The sequence below is a fragment of the Zootoca vivipara genome, chromosome 13, assembly GCF_965207765.1.
Source record: "Zootoca vivipara chromosome 13, rZooViv2.hap1.1, whole genome shotgun sequence".
NCBI lineage: Eukaryota > Metazoa > Chordata > Lepidosauria > Squamata > Lacertidae > Zootoca > Zootoca vivipara.
This window is the reverse complement of record NC_142596.1, coordinates 50,527,307-50,544,561: the sequence shown is the minus strand read 5'-3', so window position 1 is coordinate 50,544,561 and position 17,255 is coordinate 50,527,307. Positions and strand designations below refer to the sequence as shown.

General features: G+C 44.4%; 1 protein-coding gene across 4 annotated transcripts in view; it reads left to right on the top strand.

Moving 5' to 3' along the window:
• Positions 1 to 5,192: 5,192 nt before the first annotated feature.
• SNX8 (sorting nexin 8) overlaps positions 5,193 to 17,255 on the top strand; it is a 38,632-nt gene continuing 26,569 nt past the window's right edge. For 2 of the 4 annotated variants that reach the window (XM_060282516.2, XM_035130973.3), the window contains exon 1: positions 5,193 to 5,548. In XM_060282516.2, the coding sequence (XP_060138499.2) occupies positions 5,323 to 5,548 (226 nt within the window). In that variant the 5' untranslated portion in view covers positions 5,193 to 5,322. Of the gene's footprint in view, positions 5,549 to 5,700; positions 5,845 to 11,875; positions 11,996 to 17,255 lie in introns of those variants that run through there. The other 2 variants (XM_035130972.3, XM_088656938.1) reach the window with 2 other exon arrangements.

The window sequence follows — 17,255 nt, the reverse complement described above, 5'->3', positions numbered from 1 at the left end:
GCATCTCACCCACCATGGAAGAGTGCTTCAGGAGGCAGACTAAAAGTATCATTTAGACTGGGTGCAGATCAATTCATCACTTATATAAACAAAATGGATAAAGCACCCTGTCCTGCAGCCACTCACATGACAATCTTGGTACAGATTCAAAGCATAAGAGGGAATATTCTTCCTGTCCCCCTCTCCATTGTTTATGGTGTGCTATACTTTTATACTGATCTGCTTAATGCTTCAAGTCTGCAAGCTGCCCTGATGTTTTGTAGAGCAGTTACTTCCTTTTACCTTTTTGTATGCTATGAGATAAATTTTGACAAAGATATTAAAAAAATAATTTCCCCGTCAACTGTAATAATAATAATGCCTTTCACTTGCCTGGATGGGGGATGGAGAGGTGTGTATTTGTTTGTGCATAGGAACCTCTGACTTATGTGTATCTGCCGTGTAGCTTACTGCACAAAGACAAGGGCCACATCCATTGCTTGTCCACTTTTCATCTGGCCCCACCCACCTCTAACATGTGATCCCTGGGTGTTGCTAACAAGACAGGGTCTACAGGGCGGCCAATGTGACCTCCAAGGAAAGCTTTGCCCGATGCTGCTGTTGCATGGCTGCAGTGGTCTCGGAGACTGGAACTGCTAACAGCCACCTCCAATTCTGCCTCTTGGTGAATAGGAGATCCTGCTGGTCTCCTCTCACCCCTAGAGAGGAAATGGTGGAGGTTGCTTCCTGGGGTCTGCATCCATCCGGTGCAATTCAGAGTGGGGCCCTTTCCTACCCTGACACAGCCTTTGATTTCCACTTCAATAATGATGTAGTAGACAAGCCTTGTTCCTGATGTTGATCTTCATTTTTTGGTTCGCCTCAGGTGCCAACATGGGCTGACCATGGTCGCTGGCAGCATATAGAACTGTCACCTCCATCCAATGCCACTCATTAAAAAGGTAAAGGTAAAGGGACCCCTGACCATTAGGTCCAGTCGTGACCAACTCTGGGGTTGTGGCACTCATCTCACATTATTGGCCGAGGGAGCCGGCGTACAGATTCCAGGTCATGTCGCCAGTATGAGAAAGCCGCTTCTGGCGAACCAGACAGCACATGGAAACGGCGTTTACCTTCCCTGCTGTAGCGGTACCTATTTATCTACTTGCACTTTGACGTGCTTTCGAACTGCTAGGTTGGCAGGAGCTGGGACCGAGCAACAGGAGCTCACCCCATTGCGGGGATTTGAACCGTCTACCTTCTGATTGGCAAGCCCTAGGCTCTGTGCTTTAACCCACAGCGCCACCCACGTCCCATATGCCACTCATTACGTATCACAATAAGGTTAATATGTCAGTGTAATTTCTCCCGCCGCTGCTTCTTCATACCTGGATTTTTTTTTTCAAATTCCTGTTGTGCTCACCTTGAAGCTGTTAAAAGCACATAATTGTGGAATATAACAATAACAATAATGATTAATATTAGCATGCAACTGTAAAGTGCTCGTGGTTACCCTGGAGTTAAAAGCACTCTGTGCATTCTTTGGGGAGGCTCCAGTCTCGATCGTTTCTTTTGGGTTCTTGGTTCCAATACTTAAATCCCAACATGAAAAGTTATCCGGAAGTCCTGCTCTGTGAGCCCTGAAGTCTCCAGTGTGTGAGAATTTGAGTGGGGTTGTTATTATTTAAAAATAGTATTTGTATTAAACATTTCAGAGTTACAAAACAAAGGAGGAGATAATGAACACTTAATGAGCTCTCTTGAGTATTGTTTTCTGCACTGCGGCATCTTATGCCTATGCAGATAGCAGGGTGCAGGCAACGGCGTTGTCAGGGCAGGACTTTGGGGCAGAGGTCCAGGGCCCCCCTCAGCATGAGCCCCCCCTCCCATAGGGCTGGCCTACCATATTTTTAAGTAACTGAAGTAATACACACTGGCAACTCAATGAGGTGTCCCTGTAAGACCATTTTAAGTACATGGAGTGATATACACTGTTATATCAATCAGGACCCCAAGAACTGTTACCATATTCCCACTTCCAGATAGGGCCTGTGAATCCAGAGTCAGAAAATTACCTGTGCCATCTTATAGATAGACCAACTTCCTGGGGCTGCTGGGAGTTTAAGCAGAACTTACTCCCAAGGAAGAACTGAAAAAATTGAATATGGAAAAAGGATGGGCAACTACTGGACTTCACAGACGCAAGTGAAGCCTGAAGAAGATGGAAGAAGTTGGTAACCAGGTGACAGACTGGTTGCAATACCGTCAATTGAATGAAATATTTAAAGTTGATGAACAATGTGGTTTTATAGAACAGACCTCAGAATTTGAGAAAGAGCTGATAGATAATAATGAGAAGTTAATTTCTAAAATGTACAAGTTATTATTAGAATGGGAGACAAAGGATGCAGTGGTGAAAACAGCAATGATCAATTGGGCTAGAGATGTGGGCCACAATATAGGGTTAGATTTGTGGGAAAAGCTGTGGGAAACAGGATTAAAATTCACGGTCTGCTATGCTCTTAAGGGAAATTATTGGCAAATGATTTACAGATGGTACTTGACGTCAAATAAATTAGCGAAAATGTGTAAGCCACAATCAGGTAAATGTTGTAAGTGTAAAGCTACAGATGGAACTTGTTACCATGTGGTGGACTTTCAGAGTAGTTAAAGAATAATGGTAAATGATATATAACTGCAATAAACAAAATCTCCCCTTATTCCCTTATGGTGTATACAAGAGCCCCTGTAGAGTCCTTTGTAGGTTCTCCATCGGTAGGAGAAAATAACAGAGGCCAACCAGAGAATATTGAGAAGCAAAGCAGGTAGTAAGCTTGGTCTTTATTCAACTGTTGCAACAGGGTGCCCCCTCACAGGCAGGAAAAAAGAGGAGGACCCAGAACCAAGGTGTGCCTGCCCTCATACAGTATAGACATTTAAATTGCCCACCCTGGAGTCCAAGACCACCCCCAGAAACATCATACCTACATCACAGAAAAGGGTGGTTTACAACAGAAATCTGAGTACTGTACACTACTTTGTTTATCCTGTCTGCCAGGCTATCTGATAATGCCTTCTCTGATTGCCCTTCCTGGTAGCCTGGCCATTCCTTTGAGATGGTAATCACTTTAATTCCTGAGACAATGGGAAGGTTCCCTCACCCCCTCCTTCCTTGCAGAGAAACATTTTGTCAGTTTGGGAGTCAAAAATGGTTTCAGGGCTGCCTTCCTGTGCTGCTTCACACATGTGGTTTATACATTTGTGTACGTGTCTGCTCTCTGCTCGGCACATTGATGAACATTTAGAGCGAGATAAGCGCCGCAGCCCCAGAGTCGTCCGCGACTGGACCTAATGGTCAGGGGTACCTTTACCTTTTATAAGACCTTAATTTTTTATTTCAATAACAAATTAAAAAAATATTTTAGAAGAGCTTTCCAAAGAGGCTAGAGGCCTTTCTGTTAGGAATAATGAGGTCCGAGGTACCAAGTAAAGAAATAAATTTATTTGTGTATGCCACTACAGCAGCGAGAATCCTATATGCACACAGATGGAGAGAGGAGATACTGGTAGTACTCACAAAAGGAAGAGTGGCAGATGAAATTAATGGAATACGCAGGATTAGCAAGCTTAACCAGCAAAATTAGAGAGGAAGAAGAGAAAAGTTTTAAAGAGGAATGGGAGCCATTTGTAGACTACCTAAAAAAACGTTATTAAAATGTTAGAACTTTAGTGGGTTTGGAGTAAGCTCGACAGTTATAGTTTATAATGAGAAGAATTTGAATATTTAAATAGTTAGAAAAAAATAGAATATGCAACAGGAATAGGAAACTTTAGGGAACCATGTAAGGATAGACGGGAAGTTGATGGGATAGAATTAAGGATTGATGTAATGTATCTATTTTTCTTTCATGTTTTCTTTTATTCTTCAGTTCTGTATTTTGTACAGTACTTTTATAAATTCATGAAGAAGAAGAAGAAGAGGAAGAGGAAGAAGAAGAAGGAGGAGGAGGAGGAGGAGGAGGAGTAGGAGGAGTAGGAGTGTATTTAGTCATTGGCGGGTGGTAACATTTAGTCATTGGCAGGTGGTAACATTTTGACTTGGTGGGGCTGCAATTTTTAAGCCCCATCACGAGACAGCTTGTAACGTGCCATGACACATGTGCAGAGTGAAAAGATCAGGCTTTGAGGCAAACAGAATTCTGCGACTGAACTTGGGTTGTTTCCCCTCATCCCTGTTCTTCTCATTGGGAGAGATGTGCCCTTCAGCAGGCCATGGCTGCACCCGATAGATCATTGCTTCACCTTTTCAGCACCAAGCCACGCACTGCAAGGGTGAGGGATGTGAGGTTTGGTGTTGCCCAACAGGTAATGGCTTTTCCCACCTAACTGCCCCACCTTCAGCCAGAGGAACCTTCAGAAGAGAGCTGCTGCCAATGGCATTATGTGTATGTGCATTTTAATAAGCTAAACGATTTAATAAGCTAAATGATTATGAGTCATGGGGATGTGGGGAGTGTGCATGAATTCAACAATGCTTAATTCATTTTTTTGGCAGCTGTTTCGTTAATGTTGCTAATATTTTATAGATTATGAACACTGCACTGATTTGTTAATCATATAACATAACTTTTGCTTTAATTGTGATATTTAGCTTATTTTCCAGTTGGTGCTTTGTTAACGGTGTTTTAGAGATTGCTTTGTAATTGCTTCGCTGACAATTTTTTAATCAGTCTACATAATTTATACCGTGTTACACCGCTGGATGAACAGCTCAGTCGGTAGAGGCTCCTAACCTCAGGGTCCTACGTTCGAGGCACACGTTGGGCAAGAGATTCCTGCATTGCAGGGGGTTGGACTAGATGACTGGGGGTCCCCTCCATACTTTATAGTTCTACGATCTATGTATTTGTGATGTGTTATCATGCTGTTGTTGCTTATTGCTTGTAAGCTGAGAGAGAGAATGAGAGAATGAATCTTTATTTGTGTCAGTCATCTCAGTCATCAACCATAGCAATAAAACAATACGATATACAAAGAATAGAAATAAAAAGTCAATTATATAAAATACATTTTAGGGTTTTGAATTAAATAGTGGATCTTATTCTGATTGCCCCAGCTGAAAACCCTGCAACCTTGTAAGCTGCTTTGGGATTCATTGGGATGAAAAGTGGCATAAAAATATAATGAATAAACCTAAGGTATCCCCCCCCCCCCGCCAGAACTCCTTTCCAGCCCCTCTCAAGTGGGCGCCATTGCCATTCTTAGAGAACAAGGGAAGCGTTCGTGGTGAGTCCCGGCACTTCTTTTTCTAGAATAGCGCCGAATAAATCAATCCAATAAAGTATGCTCTGCTGTTCTCGGACGTGCGACTGCGACACGTGTGCAGGACAGGAAGCTGGGCTGCTGCCGCCTGCTCCTGCTTCTTTCTCCGTCCGCTCGACCGTCTCCCGGGGAGTCCTGCGCGGCGCCGCAGTAGACCGAGCCCCCTGCTGCTCCCGTTTTCAAGACCCACTGGACGCGCATCTGACCAGCTGCACGTCTGAACGGCGGCTCGGAAAAAGCGAAACAGGTGCGCGGCGGGGCTCGGCTCCGAGCCCAGCAGCAACCAGCCCCGTCTCCCCTGCGCTCTCCTCTTCGCCTCGTCCCGAGCAGCAGCAGCAGCAGCAGCCAGCGAGCTTCTCGCCCGCCCCGGCGCCGCCTCTCCGGCCGAGGGGGAGCGAAGGCGGGCGGGAGCCGGGGAGGAAGGGGAGGGCGCCAGGAAGGGTCCCGAGGACGCCGCCGCCGCCTCCTCACATGACTGCCGAGAGGGAGCCATGGACGAGGAGCCGCTCGCCGCGGGAACGGGGGCAGCCGGAGGGGCCTCAGGTGCGGGCTGCGCTGAGGGGAGCCCAGGGGGCCGCGCGAGGGGCAAGCGCGGGCCGTTGGTTCTTTCCTGTTTTTCTGCACCGCTGCGGTATTATTGGGGCGGCGCTGCTGCACCTTTTGTCGGGGAAGGGGCGGCGCTGGGCTGCGGCACCTGGAGGACCTTGTGAGGGCGTCCGCCCACCCACCCCCGGCACCTACTTCGCTGACAAGCCCCCACCCCTGGGCGCGCTCGTCTCCTTGAGGCTTGTTTGCGGGAAGGCGGCATTTCCACGCCGCTCTCTTCGAAATGCCTTTGCATTATATACCGTAGATACAGATACAGTATATATAGCCTTGCAGTTGGGAGAAGAGGGGAAAGGAAGCCTTTCTTCTTCCGCGCACCCCGAACTCGCTCCCGCAGGGCCAGCGGCGGCCACCCACTTGGGGTGCCTTTCAAGGGACTAGATGAATTCCTCGGAGGAGGAAAAGGAGAGGGCGATGGGTGGCTACTGACAGGGTGGCTCTGCTCCGCCTGTACAGTTGGAGGCAGCGAGGCTTCTGAAATGACCGGTTGCTGGAAACTACCGGGGGGACGGACGACATATATCATCACCATCATCTGAATTTATACTTGTTATGGGGGCAATGAAGTGCAGAAAAGCACTGCTAGTGAGAATTACGTAAGGAACAGTGGCAGTTCATAAAGCCGTTCATGGTGGCCTTGGGATGAAGACAAGGAACACCTGTGCTAAAATTATTTTGCCTTGGTTCAGCCCCTTGATGTATTGTCATGCAACAGTTTCACATTTTAGTATTCCTAAAGCTACAGTGGGAAATAGTCGTTCATGAGCAGTTTGTTTTAAATAGTTTGTTTTAAATAGAAGGATTTATATACGGTATGTCACTTTATTTCTAGGTGGCTATCCTCATTGCAATATTATTTCTTTAACTTCCTAGAGCAATCCTTCCTAGGGTTACTCAGGCCCACTGAGTTCAATGGGGTTTACCACTATGCCAACCTAGCAGTTCAAAAGCATGTCAAAATGCAAGTAGATAAATAGGAACCGCTACAGCGGGAAGGTAAACGGCGTTTCCATGTGCTGCTCTGGTTTGCCAGAAGCGGCTTTGTCATGCTGGCCACATGACCTGGAAGCTATACGCCGGCTCCCTCGGCCAATAATGCGAGATGAGCACGCAACCCCAGAGTCGGTCACGACTGGGGTCAGGGGTCCTTTAACCTTTTTTTAAGTGTACATTAGTTAGCTGCAGCAAAATAAGTTGTGTGTTAACCTTAAAGGGACCCCTGACCATTAGGTCTAGTCGCGAACGACTCTGGGGTTGCGGCGCTCATCTTGCATTATTGGCCAAGGGAGCTGGCGTACAGCTTCCAGGTCATGTGGCCAGCATGACAAAGCCACTTCTGGTAAACCAGAGTCGCACACGGAAACGCTGTTTACCTTCCCGCTGTAGCGGTACCTATTTATCTACTTGCACTTTGATGTGCTTTCGAACTGCTAGGTGGGCAGGAGCAGGGATCAAGTAACAGGAGCTCACCCCGTCGCGGGGATTCGAACCACCGACCTTCTGATCCGCAAGCCCTAGGCTCTGTGGTTTAGCAAATTAGCCTTAGTTCGGTAATAAATTCTTCGGCAGGTACCACAAGATACTTTTTAGTATTTCTATACTATGGCATGTTAAATACCGTATATTCCGGTGTATAAGACGACTGGGCGTATAAGACGACCCCCGACTTTTCCAGTTAAAATATAGAGTTTGGGATATACTCGCCGTATAAGAAATACGACCCGGCGTATAAGACGACTTCCGACTTTTGAGAAGATTTTCCTGGGTTAAAAAGTAGTCGTAGTTGTTTTGAAACTGTTAGGTCATGTTATATATTATTATTCTCTTTGAATTAGTAGTATTTCTAGAGCTACTGTGCGAATTGGTCTTTTAGCAGTAGTTCCTCTGAAATAGTTCTGCTTAATGTGGAAGTAGAAACTGACGCTGCTTCTTTTGAAATATTATTTCTAGCAAATGTGGAAGTCTTTGTAATCTGCTTCATTCGTGGAAAAGGCCTGGTAAAACCCAACCAGGTTTTGAGATAAACATTTAACAATACAGCTTCTATAGGCTGCCAGACAATGCTTAATGTTTACTTGTGTGAATAATGCCTAGGTATATTAAGCTAATTGCCATATCTTCTGTTGCACATATTATTCTGTTGGCACCAAAGTGATGATATGTGCCTTAGGAGCCTACTTAGCAATATGCTTTTGCAGCCACATAGGTCAGATAACTGAGATCTTTATATGCTGAGGAAAATGAATGTCATTGTTGGAGGAGGAAGGTGTGAAGCTTGTTAGCAGAGCATTTGCTTTGCATGCAGAAATCCCCTGGTTCAGTTCCTGGCATCTCCTGATAGGGGTGGGAAATTTCACTGTTTGAAAGGCCGAAAAGCCTCTGCCAGTCAATATAGATGGGCCTTTTTTCAGCTGGAACTTGCTGGAACTAAGTGGGCGCCATTGCCATTATAAGAAAACAAGGGAGGCATTCATGTTGAGTTCAGGCACCTCTTTTTCTAGAAGAATGGCACTGAATATAGACAAGATTCAGTTAGATGGACCAGTGTGGCCTGACAGCAACCTATGTTTGTTCCCTAAAATTCTTTGGTCAATGGCTGGAAATCATAGAACTGTAGAGTTGGTCTATAGTCCAACCCCCTGCAATGCAGGAATCTCAGCTAAAGCATCCATGACAGATGACCGTCCACCTCTGCTTACAAACCTCCAAGGAAGGAGAGTCCACAACCTCCTGAGAGAGTCTGTTCCACTGTCAAAACAGCTCTTCCTGTCAGAAAGTTTTTCCTGATGTTTAGTTGAAATCTCCTTTCTTGTAACTTGAAGCCATGGGTTCAAGTCATACCCTCCAGAGCAGGAGAAAACAAGCTTGTTCCCTCTTCCATGTGGCAGTCCTTGAGATATTTGAAGATGGCTATCGTATCTTTTCTCATTCACCTCTTTTCCAGGCTAAACATACCCAGCTCCCTCAACCGTTCTCATAAGGCTTGGTTTCCAGACCCTTGATCATTTTGGTTGCTCTCCTCTGCACACCTTCCAGCTTGTCCACATCCCTCCTAAATTGTGGTACCCAGAATTGGATACAGTATTCCATGTGTCATCTGAGCAAGGCAGAATATAGTGGTACAGTACTATTACTTCCCTTGATCTGGACACTGTACTTTGGTTGATGCAGGCTAGAATAGCATTAGCAAATACATTTGAGGAAAATATATGAAAGTTCCAGGAGGATGAAGCAATTTGCACTGAAAGTGCGCTCAACAGCATGCAAGCCCAAGTGACTCAACATGATGTTCAGATGCGATTTACTGATTGCTCTGCCCGCCTTTTGTGTGAAATTAGAAGAGAGAAGGAATTCTTGATTTGAATTGTTCCGAAATGCGTATTTCTTGTAAAACGGATTCATCCCTCTTCCTGCCTTTAATGTCCATACACACAGCACCAGAAGATAATATTCTGCTTGTGTATGCTGAAATTCATATCTTTTCTTGATAAGTTACTTCCTGACTCTCTATGAATCAGCTTCCATGGTCCTATATCATGCAGGCACAATCCTATGCTGACAGAGCAATCCAAGCATACTTGCTTACTCAAAAGAAAGTCATAATGAGTTCAGCAGGTTTTTACTTCTTAGTAAGTGTGAAAGGATATCAGCCCTGAGTGCTCACTGGAAGGACAGATCCTGAAGCTCATGAGACAGATCCTGGCCACCTCATGAGAAGAGAAGACTCCCTGGAAAAGACCCTGATGTTGGGAAAGATTGAGGGCACTAGGAGAAGGGGACGACAGAGGACGAGATGGTTGGACCGTGTTCTCAAAGCTATGAACATGAGCCAGACCAAACTGCGGGAGGCAGTGGAAGAGCCTGGCGTGCTCTGGTCCATGGGGTCATGAAGAATCGGACACGACTAAACGACTAAACAACAACAAAGTGTGTAAGACAATTTCTTAAAGGAAGAATTGGCAACTTTTTCATTCATTATTACATTCAAGGGATGTGAACCCAAGTCTTCCAAGTCCTAATATGGCACACTCTATGCACTATGGCATACTGACTATAATTTCTTAAACTGTTTTCACAATCTGTTTGCTGAATCCTTGGCAGCAATTCTCTCTGTTCAAACTTACAATGCAAATTTGTAAGTAGAAAATTGAAGCGAGAGAGAGTTGCTTAAGGCCACCTAGTTAATTTATGGCTGTCATGAGATTGGACCAAGGTTTTCCTAGTCTTGATTTCTACACTGGCTATTAAAATGCCTTGGCTTGGCCAAACAGAATATTCTGAATAATCCAGCTGTTTTATATTGAAGGTTGTTTTTGGGAGAGGGAGTGTGTGATTTTCCTGGCGTGAGGGGAAGCGAAGAATTGCAGAAGTGAGACAGTATGTGTCACTTAGTGAAACTCCATGTAAACTTGTAAGCGGTAGTTTTGCCTTCTGGTGAATTCTAGCAATGCTGATGTGGTTGGGGGTTTCCGGGGTAGGGGTGGGGAAGCACCCCCACCACACACCAAACCCCCTAACACCTTCATAGTAGGAAGTTATTGATGGACAGTTGTATATCTTGCTACAAGATTATTTACTTCTGGTTGTAAGTTGCTTTGAGAGATTTTTTTTAAGGAAGCAGGATTTAAAAAATAATCTAGTAAATACTTAATTGAGAGTAAACTGTGCTGATTTCTTTGGAACTCATCACCATGTAATCCTGATTATAGCCTCTGTCAATAGACAGAAAGTCACAAGCTGGAAATCTATCTCTAGAATAAGATAGAGAAGAAGAAGGAAAGGAAAGGCTGATGAATGATCCTTCATTATTATGTTCAGATGCTTGGCTCCATAATGGCAGGGAAACATCTGGTTTTGCTAAGGGGAAATCTAAGCTCCCTGCATTATTTGGACCCAGAGTCCCCCCCCCCCCCAGGTCACGGCTTGAGATTGTAAGGATGAAACCTTGTCTGTTCTTCCCGGTGGACTAGTCACATTGCTTCCTGAGGAATTCCCCCACTTCCCATGCTCTTTGGGATTGTTGATTTGCTGAGGTTGCTATTATGATGCCCATTTTCTATTTTATGGTACCCTTGAATATTAGTGTCTTGGAAAGGGTTTGGCAAATGCAGCAGCCGTCATTTAGACAAACAGTTTTGTCCGGACCCCGAACCCTAAGATAATTATGTGTTCTGTAGACTTTTATGCTTGCGTAAGTTCTGTCAGGCTCTGTGCCAGGTGGCTGGAAAACAGAGTGATGCCTCTCAAAAGCATCATGACCCAAACTAGCTTTTCCTTACAACTAAAATTAGTTTTTCCTTTTACGTATTGTGTATAAAACTGATGCAGCCTAGCTGTTGTGGGTGTGCATGCGACAGGGATGAAGTATCTCAGCATGATGATCAACAGCTAAATATGTTGATCCTTCTGTTCGTTGAGCCTTGGTGGGTAGCTCTGAAAGACAGGGCCTTCTCGGTTGTGACACCATTGCATTAGAATTCCCTCTGCGGTGGGTGTACTTGGCTCCATCTCGTCACCATTTGGTCAAGATGGGTCAGTTTTGAGAGGTGCTGGTTGACTCAGGCTTGTGATGATGGTGTGCTTTTATAATTGTGCTTCTGTGTTGTCCTTGTTTATATAAACATTCATTCATTCTGTTAAATTGTTGAGCAAAATCATAAATGGGGGATCTTATCTTTTCAGTAACTTGCTGTAGATTTTAATTGTAATTTTGTAAAATATTTTGAACATATAATCTGTATGGCAGTGGATTATGCTGTCAGTTTGTTTTAATCATATTTTGAGTGGCTCCATTTCTTACTGTACTACTTTATGACACCTTGCCTTCCACCTGCACTTTTTCAGGAAGATTTTGGGCATCACATGGAAGGACAGAGTCTCAAACAAAGGTGTTGTTTCCCAAGACCACATTCCTAGCATGTTCACACTCCTGTCACAGCGATGTCTACGCTGGCTTGGTCATGTCCATAGAATGGAAAATGGCAGGATCCCCAAAGACGTGCTCTACGGGGAGATGGCTTTTGGTATCAGGCTTGTCGGCAGACCAACTCTTTGTTACAAAGATCGTGACATGTGTGGGATGTGATACGTAAGTAGCAGTCAAGTACAACATTCCTTGTTTTCCTAGAGTGGACATGCGGGGGAATGTTTGGTCCAGCCAGTTGAAAACTTCCTATTTCCTCCTGACTGGGACACACTTCCTTTAGCATGTGACTAAGGGACACGGCACGCAGCACCCTCTCACTTTTTGAATTCTTCCATCATTGGAGCAGCTTTTAGCTAGAATTGCTCTCCAGGTCTCCAGGGCCAGATGAACTACATCCAAGAGTATTAAAAGAACTGGCAGAGGTGATTTCAGAACCACTGGCAATAATCTTTGAAAATTCCTGGAGAACAGGCGAAGTTCCAGCAGACTGGAGGAGGGCAAATGTTGTCCCTATTTTCAAAAAGGGGAAAAGAGAGGACCCAAACAATTACCGCCCAGTCAGCCTGACATCAATACCAGGAAAGATTCTAGAGCAGATCATTAAGCAAACAGTCTGTGAGCACCTAGAAAGAAACTCTGTGATCACTAAAAGTCAGCATGGGTTCCTGAAAAATAAGTCATGTCAGACTAATCTGATCTCATTTTTTGACAGAATTACAAGCCTGGTAGATGAAGGGAACGCTGTGGATGTAGCCTATCTTGATTTCAGCAAGGCCTTTGACAAGGTGCCCCATGATATTCTTGTAAAGAAGCTGGTAAAATGTGGGCTAGACAATGCTACCATTCAGTGGATTTGTAGCTGGCTTACTGACCGAACCCAAAGGGTGCTCATCAATGGCTCCTCCTCATCCTGGAGAGTAGTGACTAGTGGGGTGCCACAGGGTTCTGTCTTGGGCCCAGTCTTGTTCAACATCTTTATCAATGACTTGGATGATGGGCTTGAGGGCATCCTGAGCAAGTTTGCAGATGACACCAAATTGGGAGGGGTGGCTAACACCCCAGAGGACAGGATCACACTTCAGAATGACCTTAACAGATTAGACAACTGGGCCAAAGCAAACAAGATGAATTTTAACAAGGAGAAATGTAAAGTACTACACTTGGGCAAAAAAAATGAAAGGCACAAATACAGGATGGGAGACACCTGGCTTGAGAGCAGTACATGTGAAAAGGATCTAGGAGTTTTGGTTGACCACAAACTTGACATGAGTCAGCAGTGTGATGCAGCAGCTAAAAAAGCCAATGCAATTCTGGGCTGCATCAATAGGAGTATAGCATCTAGATCAAGGGAAGTAATAGTACCACTGTATTCTGCTCTGGTCAGACCTCACCTGGAGTATTGTGTCCAGTTCTGGGCACCACAGTTCAAGAAGGATACTGATAAGCTGGAACGTGTCCAGAAGAGGGCAACCAAAATGGTCAAAGTCCTGGAAACGATGCCTTATGAGGAACGGCTTAGGGAGCTGGGTATGTTTAGCCTGGAGAAGAGAAGGTTAAGGGGTGATATGATAACCATGTTCAAATATATAAAAGGATGTCATATAAAGGAAGGAGAAAGGTTGTTTTCTGCTGCTCCAGAGAAGCGGACACGGAGCAACGGATTCAAACTACAAGAAAGAAAATTCCACCTAAACATTAGGAAGAACTTCCTGACAGTAAGAGCTGTTCGGCAGTGGAATTTGCTGCCAAGGAGTGTGGTGGAGTCTCCTTCTTTGGAGGTCTTTAAGCAGAGGCTTGACAGCCATCTGTCAGGAATGCTTTGATGGTGTTTCCTGCTTGGCAGGGAGTTGGACTGGATGGCCCTTGTGGTCTCTTCCAACTCTATGATTCTATGATTCTATGATTCTATGCTCTGTTGGCTCTCAGCCAACAGAGGACACTGGGATTATCTCCCTGGGTTAGATCAACATGTATATACTTTGTAACTAAGTTTGCCTTCAGGGATCCAACTATGAACTAATGATGTGAGTAAACTTCTTTTATATCCATTACACAAGATTGTAGCGTGTTTACTGTATTCTTTAAAGAGGGATATAAGGAAACTTACCAGGAATCTAATATTGAGAGGCTTAAACAAGCCTGCAACCAGTTATCTGCTATGTGTTTAAAAGGGGAATGTAAATCTCTGCTAGGTTATAGAACTTGCTAGCGCAAGTTAGAAGGGATATTAATAAACAATATATCCTCTCCTGCCTCCCTGAAAATTCCCACACCATGAAGGCTGGCAACATTAACCCTGCAGTGTGGGAATCCCTTGCAGATGACCTCTGTACCCAGAGACAGTCGGTCAGGTTGTGTATCCACAGGTTGTGTATCCACAGCAGTGACTAGAGGAGAAATGACCACTGGGAGGAGCGCAGAAAAAAGAAATGCCATAGTACCCTGCATCAATACAACTGGACACCTTCCTCTACCCCAGCTGCAACAAAACATGTCTCTCCCGTATTGGTCTCTAAAGCCAAGCAGGTGCTGCAACTCTTCAACTGTTTGACTTCATCCCTGAAGGTTCACTCCTCCATTGTCTCCCGAGACAGAAGGATGGCAACCAACTTTATGACTCTGGCTAAGCACTTGAGAGCAGAATAAATATAAATTGGTTCTCCTTAGGATTCTGTTAAATTTTTGTGTTAGCTGCCTTTGGAATTAATAAGCAAAAGTTGTACACTCTCTCCAAGCTTTGCATGATGGTAGAGAGGTAGAAAAGTGGGGAGAGGAAAACAGTCTGGGTCAGCATTGATCTAAAACCTATTTGGGACCGAGGAGCTTAAGAAGCTGGTCCATGTAAATGTAGTGCCATAAGGGGGGCAGGATGTTGATCACAAGTTTGGGGTGGAGGCAAAAAGCCTTGCGAGCTAGGATGTATCACAGTGACAGCTTGGAGGAAAAAGAAGCCGTTGACTAGGAAACCATGTAGACGAGGTAGTTGTCTATGCACAATGTCATTGCGCTGATATCATAGTCAATTTGGATAAATGGGCTGCTGAAGAGGTTTGGTCTCAGGGAAGAAAATGCTTGCTCAACTTCCTTGTTCGTTTTTCATGCTGGGATGGCTCACACAAAGGGATCCTAGTGTTCCCAAATTGATCTATCAGCAGTTTATGTTGCACCATGTATTATTGCAGGCTTAGGCAAATTCGGTCTTCCAGATGTTTTGGGACTACAACTCCCATCATCCCTAGCTAACAGGACCCAGTGGTCAGGGATGATGGGAATTGTAGTCCCAAAACATATGGAGAGCCGGGTTTGCCTATGTCTGTATTATTGCATCAAAGGAGTGGTGTTGGCAGCAGGAGGGATAGTAGGAGTTGGTGCTATTCATGTCTTGTGTTGATTTTAAAGTCTGTACCAGCAGTAGCGCTATAGGCCAATTTTATCTGATAGGCAGCAGATGACAGTTCTTAACCTAGCTTTCTGCAATCTTTGGATAAGCTTCAAGGGAAGGTGGTGTTTGGATTTGGAGGAGGGCTCAGGATTGTAAAGATTTCTTGAAACCTGACCTCTTGAGTATTGCATCAGTGTTTCTCCTCACAAAGTTGTGCAATACAGAGAAAGACCGCAGAAAACATAGGGCTGTTTGGGGTGTGATGTTGTGTATTTGCCTATTTTTATTTTATTGTCTAATACCATGACACTGTTTGAATGAGCTGGCAGTTTGGAAATACTCTTATAAATAAATAACTCGGAAGGCATGTGCACAGAAACAAGTATAAAACTGTCAGAAAAATCAGACCTAGGCCTGACCTTTGAAGCTTCCAGAGTAGCTCTCGCAAGATATATGTGCTTGTATATTTAGAAGATAAGTATAAAGCGTAGTGTTGGAACAAGAACGTGCTCTGACTAAGATTATCTTGATTTCACTTGCTTCCTCTCTTGGCTTCAGTCATCGTGAATTCCATCTGTAGCTCCATAAGAACCATTCACAGCTCTATTTATTTATAATTGTATGAAATGGAAAATGCAAGCCACAGTTTCACCAGCGTGTATATTTGCATCACAGTAAATTGAATTGTGTGATTATTGTGTGACATGTATTGTGTGACGATTCCTTTGACCATAGGAGGTGCTGAGTAGTGTTGTGTTTTAACATAACAGCACTGTTGTCCAAGGTCTCCAAAAATGAAAGGGGCCTGCCATTGAGCCAGTCAAAGTGCATGTAGCCTGCAATGTGCTCACATGGAGATAGATTACTCCTTAGAAGGAAGCAGTTGTATGTCATCCAGTTCAGTGAGGTTTTTGCAACTTAAATAAATAACTCTGCCTGGTTTTGGAAACAACAGTTCATACCAATGGACTGAGAGGACTGTCCATCCTGGTCTTCTTGGCTGGTGATCTTGGGTCTGTTCGCCACTCATATTTGCCAGCCGGATGATAGATGTACTTCTGAAGAGCTTCGGAGGACATTGTCCTCCAGACTTGCCATTCATTCCCTGGCAGTGGACTTCTCTTGATGTCATTCCACAACACGTCAATTGAGTCCCTTGAGGGGCTGCTTTGTGAGTTGTGTTACTTGGCAAAGGGATTAGTCTTGGCATCAAAGCCTGAACTTCATAGTGACTTTGTACTAGGAACTGTACTGCCGGACATAGTAAATATTTGAGGTAATAATGAAGAGGCAACTTGTTTACCGGTATTTATTTCAGTTTTCATCCCCCCCTCCCCCATTGTGGCCTATGTAAACTTGGCCTTGATATTAGAAAGCATTTTGGGGACTCCTAAGTACAGATAACAGTTCTGGACACGAGCATTCAAAAGGAAAGACTGCTTAGAGTCATATGATCAGCCTGGCAGCTTGTATTATGCTTCATTATCTCAGCATTTTCTGTATTCTAGAGCCAGCAGGACAGATTTAAAGCACACACTTTCTCATGCTTTTGCAGGCATATCTAATCTTTAACAACCATTCTGTTGTTTATTAGCTATCTAATGCTGATGAGGTTCACAGTGCAGTGAAAGAAACCTGCCCAAGTAGTAGATAAAACTACATTATTTCTTTGAACGGCTTCCAGTTGGATTCATTTCTTATCTAGCTTTGGACAAAAAAGGATGGATGGATGGATGTGTATTTAGGTGATACGCCTGTGCCAGAAAAATACTGAAAGGTGAAAATATGGTGTCAGGGTTTTGGTTGGTTTTTTTTTTTTTTTTTTTGTAAATGGCAGCAAGTGTTAAAAGAATTTCATAGCTGGAATGCACTGGTGTGGGTTTCCTTTGCCTGACCATTGAGCTGGTGATTTCCCTGCCTTTTAGCTAGGGATGCAATGTTGAGTTGACATGAACACCCATACTTTGCGTTGGTGCTGACCTTTAAAGCCCTAAATGGCCTCGGCCTAGTATACCTGAAGGAGCATCTACACCCCCATTG